Here is a 13,880-nt window from a genome sequence, read left to right on the forward strand (position 1 = left end):
AGGTCCGATTTCGACTTGAAGGTGCTTGGCCTTCTCAGGCCTCCGTAAAGGAGGTTGGGCTTGGTGTTCTCCCGCCAATTTAAACCAGAGGGATGGTTTAGAGCGGTTTGGGCAGTCAGGAAGAGGCTACATCTGTATTCCCATTTAGTTTCTCCCGTTGCAGGTGAGGAGGAGGGAGCTGCGGTGCTGCAGGGAACTGAGGGTGGGTTTAGATCGAAGTAGCTTCGGCCTAAACTCAATTTGGCGTTTTCTTCTCTAAATTCTTGATGGGAGAGGTCGTAGGCCTGGTGTCCTCCCGAGAGCACTTATACTTGGAGGCCTAACCGACAGATTCGTCTCTCTTACTAATTCGTGTTTGCTTATCTGTCCTTCACTCTGCAGCCAGAAAGATATCCAAACGTTAATCTAGTCACTCACCTGCTTTGTATCTTACTCTCCTTCAGTGAGAATGAAATCCAGTCTTGTTGTACTCAATGTTTCGCTAGCTCCATCTGCCGCTGCGCCACTAATCCACTTTTGCTGTGGCTGACCAGTGTCATCCTTGTCTCAAAACTCCTATTTGTATCCTCAGTTTGTTTCGTCTTTCTGGATTTGTTTCCTCAATAACAACGCCTAACACAGGATTATAGTGAGCAAAATATCTCACCACCCTAGTTTCACTTCTCTTTGCCCTTGTGACACACCTTCTCCCCCGTGGATAAATTAAGTTACTCCCTATTTCCCCTAGTTAAAGATGTTAGAAAATGTGCATCATCTGCCATTCTTTTTATTTATTTTCTTGTTATTTTTTAGTTAGAGCATTGCTCAGTTTTGGCTTAAAATGGTACAGGGTATTGAACCTGAGAATTTGGCTCCTCTGGCATGAGCGTCTTTTGCTTAACCACCAAGCTATCACCCTACCCCTTGCCCTCAGTGATTAATCAACTCAGGCTACCGTTTTTATCTGCCATCCAGTGAGGAAGGATATTTTTCAGATCACTAGCACTTCTTCCCCTTGGCCAAATATTAAAACTCATTTTCCCCCCTATATGTGTGTTTTATGAGTTTAACTTAATGCCTCGTGAACCCAATACTGTTGGCTATGGCCTGTGCCCCAGGCTTCTGTCAACCTCTGAGCCTTTGTAGTGGGTAATCATCCTGATTCTTGAGCTTTGTTTACTTCTTGTTATTCAAAACTCAGCTCCTATGTCACTATCTCTTTGCAAATAACCCTAATCTTACCTCCCAACCCCATTTTTCTGACCATCTGTGACCTGCTTCCAGCAATACCAGTAGTAAATTAGCTAACACATAACATCAGTTGGTTATTATGGGTCAAACATTGTTTTGTGAACATTAAAAAATTGCAACTGCCTGAGGCACCAAAGTTCTCAGGATTAGTCCCCAGGACCACCATAATACCAGAGCTGAGCAATGCTCTGGTAAAAATAAATAAATAAAATTTACAACAAAAAATTCAGGCAGTACAACTATATTCCTGTCATGTAGGTGAGAGAATTGAACACAAACACTGTTAATTTGTTAAAGGACAACTGTCTAGTAAATGTAAAAGAATATCAAGTCACACAGTGACCAGAATTTCAGATTTACAAATGTGAAGTCCTAGGTTCCAGACCTGGCTTAATGTATGCCAGTGATGCTCTGGTTCTCTGTATTCCATTAATAAGTTAAAAAAAAAAAAAAGTACTGTTTTAAAAAGCATCAAGTCAAAAAGCATTCCCATATTAAAAATAATGAACTATATTTCAGCTAGCATTTGTGAAGACAACTGCATTTGCTTGATTAATGTTCCCCACTAGTTGTTTTGTTTTGTTTTAATGAGAGAGAACCAGAGCATTACTCTGGCTTATACAATGCTAGGGAATTGATCTCAGAACCCCATGCTTGTAGGCCCAATGCTTTATTCACTGAGCCACCTCTCATTAGTTTTTTTTCCTTCTCTCCTAGAGATTGTTTTTCATTTTAGTTTTCTACTTTCCAGGACCACACATAAAATGAATATATAGATATCTGCTGATGAGATGGTTAAATGACTCCTAAGGTGATAAATCAGAAATGCTTTCTTCTTCCCCTTATCAAATGATAAGTTGTTTGAAAATTTATTGTACAGTATTGTAGAAACACTAATGGTTTCTTTCTTTGTGTGTGTGTATTTATATAGAATGTTTCTATTATATATCCCAAAGTTCTTAAGTTAGAATCTTCACAATTCTTTTTTTAAATAGTTATTTATTTATTCCCTTTTGTTGCCCTTGTTGTTTTATTGTTGTAGTGATTGATGTTGTTGCTGTTGGATAGGATAGAGAGAAATGGAGAGAAGAGGGGGAGAGAAAGATAGACACCCGCAGACCTGCTTCACTGCTTGTGAAGCAATTCCCCTGCAGGTGAGGAGTTGAGGGCTCAAACCCGGATCCTTACGAGGGTCCTTGCACTTTGTGCCACCTGTGCTTAACCTGATGCGTTACCGTCCGACTCTCCACAATTCTTTTTTTAGTGCCAGGGCTTTGTGCAAGCGCAGTTCCACCTCCTAAACTGCTTTCCACATTTCCTCATAGTAGAGACAGAAAGGAGAGGTGTCACAGCACTACATTATTGTGTGAGGTGTCGATTGGTGTTGTGCTCCCTTGTGCCAGGGCTCAAACACTGGTCCTTGTGCTTGGCAAGGGATGTGCGTTACTGGGTGAGCTATGTCCCAGCCCCAGACCCTTCACTATTAAATGCAACAATGATTAAGTATTATTTTAAATGAAAGCTTGTTAAAGTTTCAAGGTAGGGTGGACTGGGATGTGTCCCAGTGGATAAAGCACTGGACTCTGAAGCACGAGGTCCTGAGTGTATTTTAAAACAGTTTCAAGGCAGGCATATAAGCTACTAGAACTCCAGGAGATGTGGTAAGATCATAATTAGCTTTGTTTTGTTTCCTTTCTGTTATCACTGAGTACTCACTGCTTGAGGCCAGCTTTTTGAGAAAGGACAGAAAGGGAAAGAGGGAAAGATACCACAGCAACTGAAGCTTCTTCTAGTATGGTGGGGGCTGGATTTGATCCAGTGTCAAGCACTTGACAAAAATAGGTGCCTTCCCAGAGCTTCTTGTTACTCTTTTATTTTTTTATTCTTCTTCTTCTTTTTTCTTTTTTTTTTTTTCTTTTTTTTTTTTTAACCAGAGCACTGTTCAACTCTGGCTTATGGTGTTGCGGGGGATTGAACCTGGGACTTTGGAGCCTCAGGCATGAGAGTCTGTTTGCATAACCATTAGGCTATCTACCCTCTGCCCATTACTCTTTTTTTTTTAAGTTTTTTTTAAATTATTTATTTATTTATTCCCTTTTGTTGCCCTTGTTGTTTTATTGTTGTAGTTATTATTGATGTCGTTGTTGTTGGATAGGACAGAGAGAAATGGAGAGAGGAGGGGAAGACAGAAAGGGGGAGAGAAAGACAGACACCTGCAGACCTGCTTCACAGCCTGTGAAGGGACCTGCCTGCAGGTGGGGAGCCGGGGGCTCGAACTGGCATCCTAACGCCGGTCCTTGAGCTTAGCGCCACCTGCGCTTAACCCGCTGCGCTACAGCCCGACTCCCCCGTTACTCTTTTATTACTTTATTTGTTTTCAGATTTATTTAACCTGAGAGTGAGGGAAGCCAGACCATCCCTTAGTCATTCAATGCTGAGAATCTAAGTTTTTAAGTCCAAGGCTCTTGATCACAGCACCACTTCCTGATCTACCCTTTTTACACTTGAACCTGTGGTGATAATCCTAGCTCCACTTTAATTTATCTTTTTGGTCCAAAGTGTTTAATGACTATAGAAATGACATAAGACAAGCCTTTACATATACTTGTAACACACAAACACACACGCCTATTATTAAGTTTTTTAGTTTCCCAAGAGGCTGAATTCTATGCAACAATATAGTATGGTGTCTAATTTCACATGTTGTCACAGGGAAGACAGTGGTTCCTGTCTCAGGAAGATTAGAAACATGTGGAATGATATCGAACTGCTAACAAGTGATGATACTGGAAGTGGGTACCTAAGTGTTGGCTCAAGAAAAGAACATGGAACAGCTTTATATCAAGTAGATTTGCTGGCAAAGATCTCCTCCGAAAAGGTAATGATTGTGATGCTGCTTTTATTCACACAACTTTTACTCAGTGCTCAGTAACCACAAGACCGATGTCTGGTGAATGAATATAGTACTTTCTCAGGGAATCAAGTTTCACTCTCTGCTTTCTCTTTGCATCATCCTGAGATTAGTATTTTCCAAAGAGAATTTTTTAGAGTCTCTTTTAACAGTTAGAATATATATATATATATATATATAAAATGATACAAAGAATATTAGAAAATACGACATTACTAATACCATTGAAGCCCCTGCGACCCCTCTCTAGTCCCATTCTTCTATACTCCACCTCTGGTTTGCACAGCTGAGCTTGAATGTCATCCCTTCTATTTATTTCTTTCATTTTAATTTACCTTTTAAAATAATTCATTGCTACTCTTTTTTTTTTTTAAGAATTTATTTATTTATTAATGAGCAAGAGAGGAGGAGACAAAAGAGCCAGACATCACTCTGGTATGTGTGCTCCTGGGGATTAAACTCAGGACCTCATGCTAGAGAGTCCAGTGCTTTATCCACTCTGCCACCTCCCAGACCACATATTTTATTTATTTTATTTTTGAGAGAAATGCAGAGAGAGAGAGAGAGTGGCACATAGAGAAACACCAGAGCACTGCTCAGCTCTGGCTTACCGTAGTGCGGGGGGATTGAACCTGGGATTTAGGAGCCTCAGGCATGAGAGTCTGTTTGCATAACCATTATGCTATCTCCCCGCCCTGCTACTCCTTTTTAATTCATTCCCACATTGGGCTCTGATCATTATTCTTTGTCAACTATAGAATGTTTTGTAGTTTATCTTAGAGTCTCCTATTCAGTACTTTGTTTCTAATAAATGATTGACAATCCTGGTTAGCAAAAGTTTCTAATAGAGAAAGTGTAATGAATCTTTTGCCACAGTTTAAAAATCTACTATCCCAGGGGACTGGGCGGTAGCGCAGCGCAAGGACCGGCAAGGCCTAAAGATCCCGGTTCAAGCCCCGGCTCTCCACCTGTAGGGGAGTCGCTTCACAGGTGGTGAAGCAGGTCTGCAGGTGTCTATCTTTCTCTCCCCCTCTCTGTCTTCCCCTACCCTCTTGATTTCTCTTTGTCCTATCCAACAACAACAACAACAATAATAGTAACAACACCGATGAACAACAAGGGCAACAAAAGGGTGGGGAAAATGGCCTCCAGGAGCCGTGGATTCCTGGTGCAGGCACGCAGCCCCAGTGTTAACCCTGGAGGCAAAAAAAAAAAAAAAGTAGAAAAAAATCTACTATCCCTGTCCCTTCTTAAGCAATATGGTGTTTAATTCCATGAGACAGAAAAGTCATCTGAGGGAGTTGGGCGGTAGTGCAGGTTAAGCACAAGTGGTGTGAAGTGCAGTGAACAGCTTAAGGATCCCAGTTCGAGCCCTGGGCTCCCACCTGCAGGGGAGTTGCTTCACAAACTGTGAAGCAGGTCTGCAGGTGTCTTATCTTTCTCTCCCCCTCTCTGTCTTCCCCTCCTCTATCAATTTATCTCTGTCCTATCCAACAACAACAACAACATCAATAACAAAAATAATAACTACAACAATAAAAAACAAGGGCAACAAAAGGGAATAAATAAATATAAAAGAAATAATCTGAAAAAAATCCAACTATCACTTATGACAAAAATTCTCAGGATACTGTTGAATGTAAAACATTAATTCTCCAATAAAGAAATAAATTAAAAAAAAAATGCACCACCAAAGTAAAAGACTCTGGGGTGGTTAAGTGGGGAGAATACAGATCCAAGAAGGATGACAGAGGACCTAGTGGGGGTTGTATTGTTATATGGAAAACTGGGAAATGTTATGCATGTACAAACTATTGTATTTACTGTTGAATGTAAAATATTAATTCCCCAATAAATAAATTAAAAAAAAAACAACTCATGGGTAGAGAGGTAGCTCAGCTCTAGAGGACCTGTCTTGCATGGGTGAAGCCCCCCTGTTCATGTCCCAGCACTACATAAAATGGTTGAGTAGTTCTTTGATGTCTCTTAAAAATAAGTAAGTAGGGAGTCGGGTGGTAGGCAGTGCGTTAAGCACAGGTGGTGCAAAGCGCAAGGACCAGCTGAAGGACCCCGGTTTGGGCCCGGCTCCCCACCTGCAGGGGAGTCACTTCACAGGCGGTGAAGCAGGTCTGCAGGTGTCTATCTTTCTCTCCCCCTCTCTGTCTTCCCCTCTTCTCTCTATTTCTCTGTCCTATCCAAAAACAATGACAACAGTAATAACTACAACAATAAAACAACAAAGGCAACAAAATATAATAAATAAATATTAAAAAATAATAAGTAAATAAAATTTAATAAATTGGGCCAGTAAAATAGCTCACTTGGATGGTGTACTGCTACTTTGCCATGTGCAGAACCCAAGTACAGGCCTGACCCCTACATCCTGCTTGAGAGTACAACGATTTATCTACTGCAGGATACTTCTTTCTTTCTTTCCTTTTTTTTTAAAGAGACTTTATGCTTGGGGTAAGAGGATATAGTTCAATTTGTTAGAGTACCACCTCGCATGCCTGAGGCCCCTAAGGGTGCATATTCCATCCTCAGCATCACCTTATGTCAGAGTTGAGCGTCGTTTTGACATTTTTCTCTCAGTTTCTCTCAAAATAAATAAATGTTAAAAAGATTTGATACAGTTGAGAGCACATTTAGATTCACAGCAAGTTAGAGGAAATCAGAGTGATGCATTTGTTTAGAATATGAAACTCCACCAATACATAGTAACTTCATAAAGTCCATAATTTACACTGTGGTTCTATTCACTTGTTCATTGTTACTTTGCATATTAACTTGTATTCTGCAACCCTGCTATAATCCTATTGGTTCTAGTAGTTTTCTTTGGGTAATTCCCCCCACTCCCCGATTTTTCCCATAGGTGATCATGTCACCTGTATACAGCTTGGTTCCTTCCTTGTTACAAATGTTTTTATTCTTGCCGGACAGGAAAGTCCATTGAGGCATTTGCCTAACTGGTTTGTGACTGAGCTCTCTGAATCAGTGAACTATTAAGTGTATCAAGATAGATGGATATATGTGGTGAGCTCAAACCAACAGAATATGAAGAGTGGAGATTTGCTTTTGGCTTTCATGATATTTTCCTTAATGTTAACATAGTTGCCATTATTTTAAGAACATCTTATAGATCTAGCAAAAAAAAAATTTTTTTTTTTATTTGATAAATTAGAAGGTGTGATCATGCCAGGGTTGACCTTCCACTGGACTGTATTTTGGTGGATTTTGCTCATGGGCCCTTCAGTTCCCAGTAAACTAATGACCCAGAAGTATCCCTAAAGCTGTGACTTTGTGCTTAGTTATGTTTTTTCCTCCTACAGCCGTCCTTTAATCCAAAGATACAAGCATACAGCTTAAGTGATGGGTTTGTTATTGTAGCTGATCAGTCAGTGATACTGCTTGACAGCATTTGTAGAACACTTCAGTTGCATCTTATATTTGGTAAGTCTAATGTAATGCGATAAAATAAATTGGAAGTTCAATATATCTTAATACCAATCTCTACCTTGCTGCTTTTTTTTTTTTTTTCCAAATTTTATTTTAATGAGAAAGATACAGCAAGACCAGAACTGCTCAGTTCTGGATTATTAATGCCTTTTTCTTTTCTTTTTTCTTCTAATACTTCAAGTCATCTTGAATGTCTTTTTTTGTGCTAAATACTAAACACAAAGAGTACTAAGATGATCCCTTCTCTTAGTAAGTACAAGGGGAAATGTACAGTAAAGAGACAGTTTCCTTATATTGGTTTTGTATATATTTCTGCTCAAGTTCTTCAATCCTGTACATAATTTTCAATATAATCTATAGATAATTTGAATTCTTTTATGTTGTACAGTACTATATAAACCTTTTGCAATACTTATACATTAATTAAATCTTTTTTTTTAAAAATAATTTATTTCTTTATTGGGGAATTAATATTTTACATTCAACAGTAAATACAATAGTTTGTACATGCATAACATTCCCCAGATTCCCATTTAACAATACAACCCCCACTATGTCATTCATCATCTTTCATGGACCTGTATTCTCCCCACCCACTAATTAAATCTTTTGTGTGTGTGAGGTGCCAATTCAGACCCTCAGATATGTAAAGCATGTACTTAACCAACAAGTTACACTCCCATCCTGATTTAATCCCTTACAGATTTAAAGACATTCAAGTATATATGTAAACATGGGTGTAAGAGTAAATTGGGGGACACATCATTGGTTGTAGTGAAAAATAACTGAAAATATTTGAAAACTTTTTCAGTCTTGAATAGAAATCTTGAGAGGATTGTTGTTGGAGTGTTTGTCTAACAACTTAAGTGAATAAAAAGGAATCATATGGAACATGATCGCAGAGGACCTAGTGGGGATTGTATTGTTATGTGGAAACTGGGAAATGTTATGCATGTACAAGCTATTGTGTTTACTATCGACTGTAAAACATTAATCCCCCGGAAATCAGGAGGTAGGGTAGTGGGTTAAGCTCATGTGGTGCAAAGCGCAAGGACTGGCATAAGGATCCTGGTTCCAGCCCCCGCTCTCCACCTGGAGGGGAGTTGCTTCACGCGTGGTGAAGCAAGTCTGCCGGTGTCTATCTTTCTCTCCTCCTCTCTGTCTTTCCCTTCTCTCTCCATTTCTCTCTGTCCTATCCAAAATGACTACAACAAGAAAACAACAAGGGCAACAAAAGGGAATAAATAAATAAATATTAAAAAATTAATCCCCCAATAAAAAATTTTTAAAAAAGGAATCATAAGGTATGCATTTGAGAATGCAGTTTCGATCTCAAGTAGGCAAAAAATTCTTTTTTAAAGAAATATATTTATTTATTTATTATTGGATAAAATCAGAGAGAAAGGGAGTCGGGCGCAAAGGGTTAAGCACAGGTGGCGGTGGCGCAAAGCGGCAAGGGCTAGCTAAGGATCCCTGTTTGAGCTCCGGCACAGGCGGTGAAGCAGGTCTGCAGGTGTCTATCTTTCTCTCCTCTTCTCTCTCTTCCCCTCCTTTCTCCATTTCTCTCTGTACTATGACATCAATAACTACAACAATAAAAATAAATAAATAAAAAAGCAGAGAGAAATTGAGATGATGGTGGAGGTAGAGAGGCAGGGAGACAGAGACACCAGCAGCACTTCCTGGCCACTTGTGAAGCTTTTCCCCTGCAGGTGGGGACCAGGAGCTTGGACCAAATCCTTGCACACAGCTGCATTACCACCTGCCCTCCTGAAATTCTTTAATATATATTTTTATTTATGTATAAGAGATGGGAGGTTTTTATTTATATATGATTATGTAAGAGGTAAAGATACTCAGCAGCACTCTGGAACATAATATCAGCGATTGAATTGGTACGTCAGCTTTGAGAGTCTAATTTTTTTTTATATTTATTTATTCCCTGTTGTTGTCCTTGTTTTATTGTTGTAGTTATTATTTTGTTGTTAATGATGTCGTCATTGTTGGATAGGACAGAGAGAAATGGAGAAAGAAGAGGAAGACAAATGGGGGGAGAAAGACAGACACCTGCAGACCTGCTTCACTGCCTGTGAAGTGACTCCCCTGCAGGTGGGGATTTAGGTGCTTGAACTAAGATCCTTATGCTGTTCGTTGCGATTTGTGTCGCTCCCCGCTGTGCTACCGCCTGACCCCCGAGTCTAATGTTTTATTCACAGTGCCACCTCCCTCACTGCATAGGAAATTCTTGTTTGGGGTGTCTAAACTTATCTGTGATCAGTCATGAAGATTTACAATTTGACCAATTTAATAGTGGACTCTAGTGACATTTGTTGCTGAATACTTCTAATTCATAATCTATGTATTATTTTATTGTTATTACTCTTCTGTGTCCTTTTCATTCCCCTTTTGCTTTCTTTTTTTTTTTTTTTTTCTGCCTCCAGGGTTATTGTTGGCTTGGTGATTGCACTACAAATCCACTACTCCTGGGCCATTTTTTTTCCATTTTTGTTGCCCTTGTCATTATTTTTATTGTTGTCATTGCTGTTGTTGTTAGATGGGACAGAGAGAGGAGGGAGGGGAGACAGAGAGGAGGAGAGAAAGACAACTTGCAGACCTGCTTCACCGCTTATGAAGCGACCCCACTGCAGATGGGGGAGCCTGGGTCTGGAACCCGGATCCTTAGGCCGGTCCTTGCGCGCCAAGTGTGCTTAACCCGCTGTGCCACCGCTCGACCTCTCCCCACCTTTTGCCTTCTTGCTGCTTGTAAATAATAACTTCCGCACTTCAGTCTATTTCACCTGGCTGAGGAAGACTGTCCTGAGCACTGTAATTAATACTGTAATTTACATGCCTCTTGTGAGCTCTTGCCTTCCTCTGCTCTGCCTTTTCTTTTTCCAAAGAATTTGTCACCTCACATTTTATTGAATTTGTTATATTAATTGTTTATCATCTACAATTGCCATAGAATTTGAGCTCCTTGAAGAATAACTTCTGTTTTTCTTTTCAGATGTATTCACAAAGTCTAGACAATGCTTAGTAAATATTTGTTGACTGAACATAAGTCATACAATCACCATTTTGGGAAGTGTTTAAAAGAAGTTTGAGGGGAGTTGGGCGTTAGCGCAGTGGGTTAAACACAGGTGGTGTAAAGCGCAAGTACCCGGCTTAAGGATCCTGGTTCGAGCCCCCGGCTCCCTACCTGCAGGGGAGTCACTTCACAGGTGGTGAAGCAGGTCTGCAGGTGTCTATCTTTCTCTCCCCTTCTCTGTCTTCCCCTCCTCTCTCCATTTCTCTCTGTCCTATCCAACCACAATGACATCAATAACAATAATAACTACAAAAATAAAACAACAATGGCAACAAAAGGGAATAAATAAATAAAAAAGTTTCAATGGTTGTGTTTTTGTTGTTTTTTTTTAATAAAGATTTTATTTATTAATGAAAAGATAGGAAAGAGAGAGAAAGAACCAGACATCACTCTGGTACATGTGCTGTGGAGGATTGAACTCAGGACCTCATGCTTTAGAGTCTAGTGCCTTAGCCCACCACCTCCCGGACCACGAATAGTTGTGTTTTTTAATGTCAAGATTGCAGTTTTTCATATTGAAACAAACAGTTTTGAAGGAAGCTTCTAATTTTGATTTGAAATTTTCAGACACTGAAGTGGATGTGGTTGCGCTATGTCAAGAAGGAAAGTTTCTTATGGTTGGAGAGAGAAGTGGCAAGGTGCATCTCATTCATGTGACATCAAAGCAAACATTATTCACTAATGTAAGTTCCCGTTTAGCTTTTTGTTTTCATTGTTTAAATTAAATCATATTTTAGACAACTAAAACTTAAGCAAATTATTGTTCTGTATTTTAACTTACAATAACATTACAGATTTTAGGAGCGGGCGTGGGGGCGCTAGTGCATCGGGTTTGGCGCAGGTGGCCTAACCCGCTTAAGGATCCCAGTTCCAGCCCCCGGCTTCCCAACCTGTAGGGGGTCGCTTCACAAGTGGTGAAGCACGTCTGCAGGTGTTTGTCTTTCTCTTCCCCTTTCTTTCTTCTTTTACTCTCTCCATTTCTTTCTGTCACATCCAATACCAATGACATCAAGAACAACAATAATAATAACCACAACAATGATAAAAAGGGGCAAAAAATAGCCTCCAGGAGCAGTGGATTCGTGGTGCAGGCACTGAGCCCCAGAAATAACCCTGGAGGCAAAAAAAAAAAGTATTTTAGGGGCCAAAGGAGTAGTTCACTCGGTTGATGCATGCTTGCTACTTGTGGCTTGGGTTTGAGTCCTCGCACCATAAGGTAGATGGAGTGGCACTGGGGCAAACTCTGGTGCTGTGATGTCTCTCGCTGTCTCTGTCTGAACAAAAAGTGGCCCACAAGTGGTTTGTTAAAAAATAAATTACCCCCCAAAAAATTACCTCAGAAACATATGAAGTTAGTACAAAATTGATAAATTAACTTTTTCAGATATTACAGTATGGTTATCTAAAATAATTTTTCATTTTAAAACTAAAACATTTGACATGTAGACAGACTTAATGGCTAATGAAAAGTGCCAATAATAATAGTAAATAGCTCACTTGGATACTGCTTTGCCACATGGGATACCCTGGTTCAAGCCCGACCCCCACTGCACTGAAGGAAGCTTTGGTGTTATCGTCTATTTCACTCTCTGTCTCTATCAATAAAGGAAAAAAGAAAGAAAGAAGAAAATTGCTAATGATAACTGTTCTAGAATTTGAAGTATTTAAGACTTGCCTGGAGTTTTTTGGGAGGTTTTACTGTTTAAAGTTTGTTTGTTTGTTTGTTTATTTATTAATAAGAGGAGAGGGTGCCAGAAGACCACTCTGGCACACACAGTGCTGGGGACTTCCCAGGATCTCATTCCTAAGAGTAAAACACTTTACCCGCTGCATTTCCCAGACTGCATTAGGGCTTAATCTTAACATGTAAACTTATTTTCCAATTAGGCTTTTGTTCAGAAAGCTGAAGATGAAAATCAGTGTACTTATCAGAATCTTGTTGTTGAGAAATACAATTCAAGTGAAGGTAAGTTTTTTAAATTAAATTTGGGAGGGTTGATTACTACTTAATGTAAAAATCAGATTTGTAGTTAATAAACTATATGAATTCTTTGTTGTGATAACCTAAATTTTAATATACAATATTAAAATTTCTAGTGGTATATGTGATATTACAAGAAGTACTTTATTTTGTTTTAGTTTTCTCTAGAGGCATAAGTATACTTTTCCTAAATAAGTTGTTCTAAATTTATTTTTAAGCCTTATGATATATTTGAGTTTTTTTTTTTCCTGTCAAATAAAGTTGGTTTTCTTATACATGTTTCATAGACATTATCATTGCGTGGCCTGGGAAGTGGCTCATTGGATAAAATTGGTCCCTCAAGTGTGAGGTTCTGAGTTTGACTGCTTGTATCCTAAATGCCAGAGTGATGCTTTGGAGGGGGCTCATTGATAAATACATCTTTTTTAAAAAATGAAATTAACATTTTTGTAAAAAAAAAAAAAACCTTAGTATTTTGGCAAGTAGGCCCATCTTAATCACTACTGTATTATTTGATAATTAAAACTTAAATGAGAAAATTAGCATATTTTTCCTCACCTTCAAGGGAAAAGGAAACAGAGCTGCAGTTGTCTCTCTGTCTCTGTGTGTCTCTATCGCCGCCTTCCTCTCAATTTCTGGCAGTCTTTATATAAATAATAAAGATAATAAAAAATACCACATTTTAAGCTAGTTCCGGATACTGATTTATATTTTATAAACATGTTCCTTTTAAAGAAACCGATTTTGATTCTATTTTAACAGGTACCTACTATATGCTGCTTCTAACAGCCAGTGGTGTGTTTTGTATAACAAACCTTCATCTTGTAAAGATTCAGCAAGGTATGTAATTCATTATCTTGTTATTGTTGGCTTGTAGTATTATTTCTTAACTGATTTTAGCTTCCAGGGAGGTGGCTCAGTGGCGGAGCACAGGACTTATATGCATTAGAGATAATTTACCCAGTAGAACACATACTTTACTGTGTGTAAAGACCCTGGGTCAATCCCCTAAGAGTCCTTTAGGAGTAGTGGAATCATGCTAGCATGAAATCCCAGTCATAACCTTGGTAGCAAAAAAGAAACACAACTTTATACCAAGAATATAGAAACCAGGAGGTTAAGGTGACCCAGTAGTTAGAATGCATGCCTTCCCATGCAGACCTTGGTTTGATCCCTGGCATCACATCATCTTAAAAATACAAATAAGTACATCC

General features: G+C 39.1%; 1 protein-coding gene across 3 annotated transcripts in view; it reads left to right on the forward strand.

Annotated features, from left to right (window-relative positions):
* The first annotated feature begins 33 nt into the window (after positions 1–33).
* Positions 34–13,880, forward strand: part of KNTC1 (kinetochore associated 1) — a 105,922-nt gene continuing 92,075 nt past the window's right edge. For 2 of the 3 annotated variants that reach the window (XM_060193178.1, XM_060193179.1), the window contains exons 1-6: positions 34–163; positions 3,943–4,108; positions 7,471–7,591; positions 11,253–11,368; positions 12,573–12,651; positions 13,429–13,506. In XM_060193178.1, coding sequence (XP_060049161.1) covers positions 3,980–4,108; positions 7,471–7,591; positions 11,253–11,368; positions 12,573–12,651; positions 13,429–13,506 — 523 coding nt within the window. In that variant the 5' untranslated portion in view covers positions 34–163; positions 3,943–3,979. Of the gene's footprint in view, positions 164–3,942; positions 4,109–7,470; positions 7,592–11,252; positions 11,369–12,572; positions 12,652–13,428; positions 13,507–13,880 lie in introns of those variants that run through there. The other variant, XM_060193180.1, reaches the window with a different exon arrangement.

The sequence above is a fragment of the Erinaceus europaeus genome, chromosome 6, assembly GCF_950295315.1.
Source record: "Erinaceus europaeus chromosome 6, mEriEur2.1, whole genome shotgun sequence".
NCBI classification, from domain to species: domain Eukaryota; kingdom Metazoa; phylum Chordata; class Mammalia; order Eulipotyphla; family Erinaceidae; genus Erinaceus; species Erinaceus europaeus.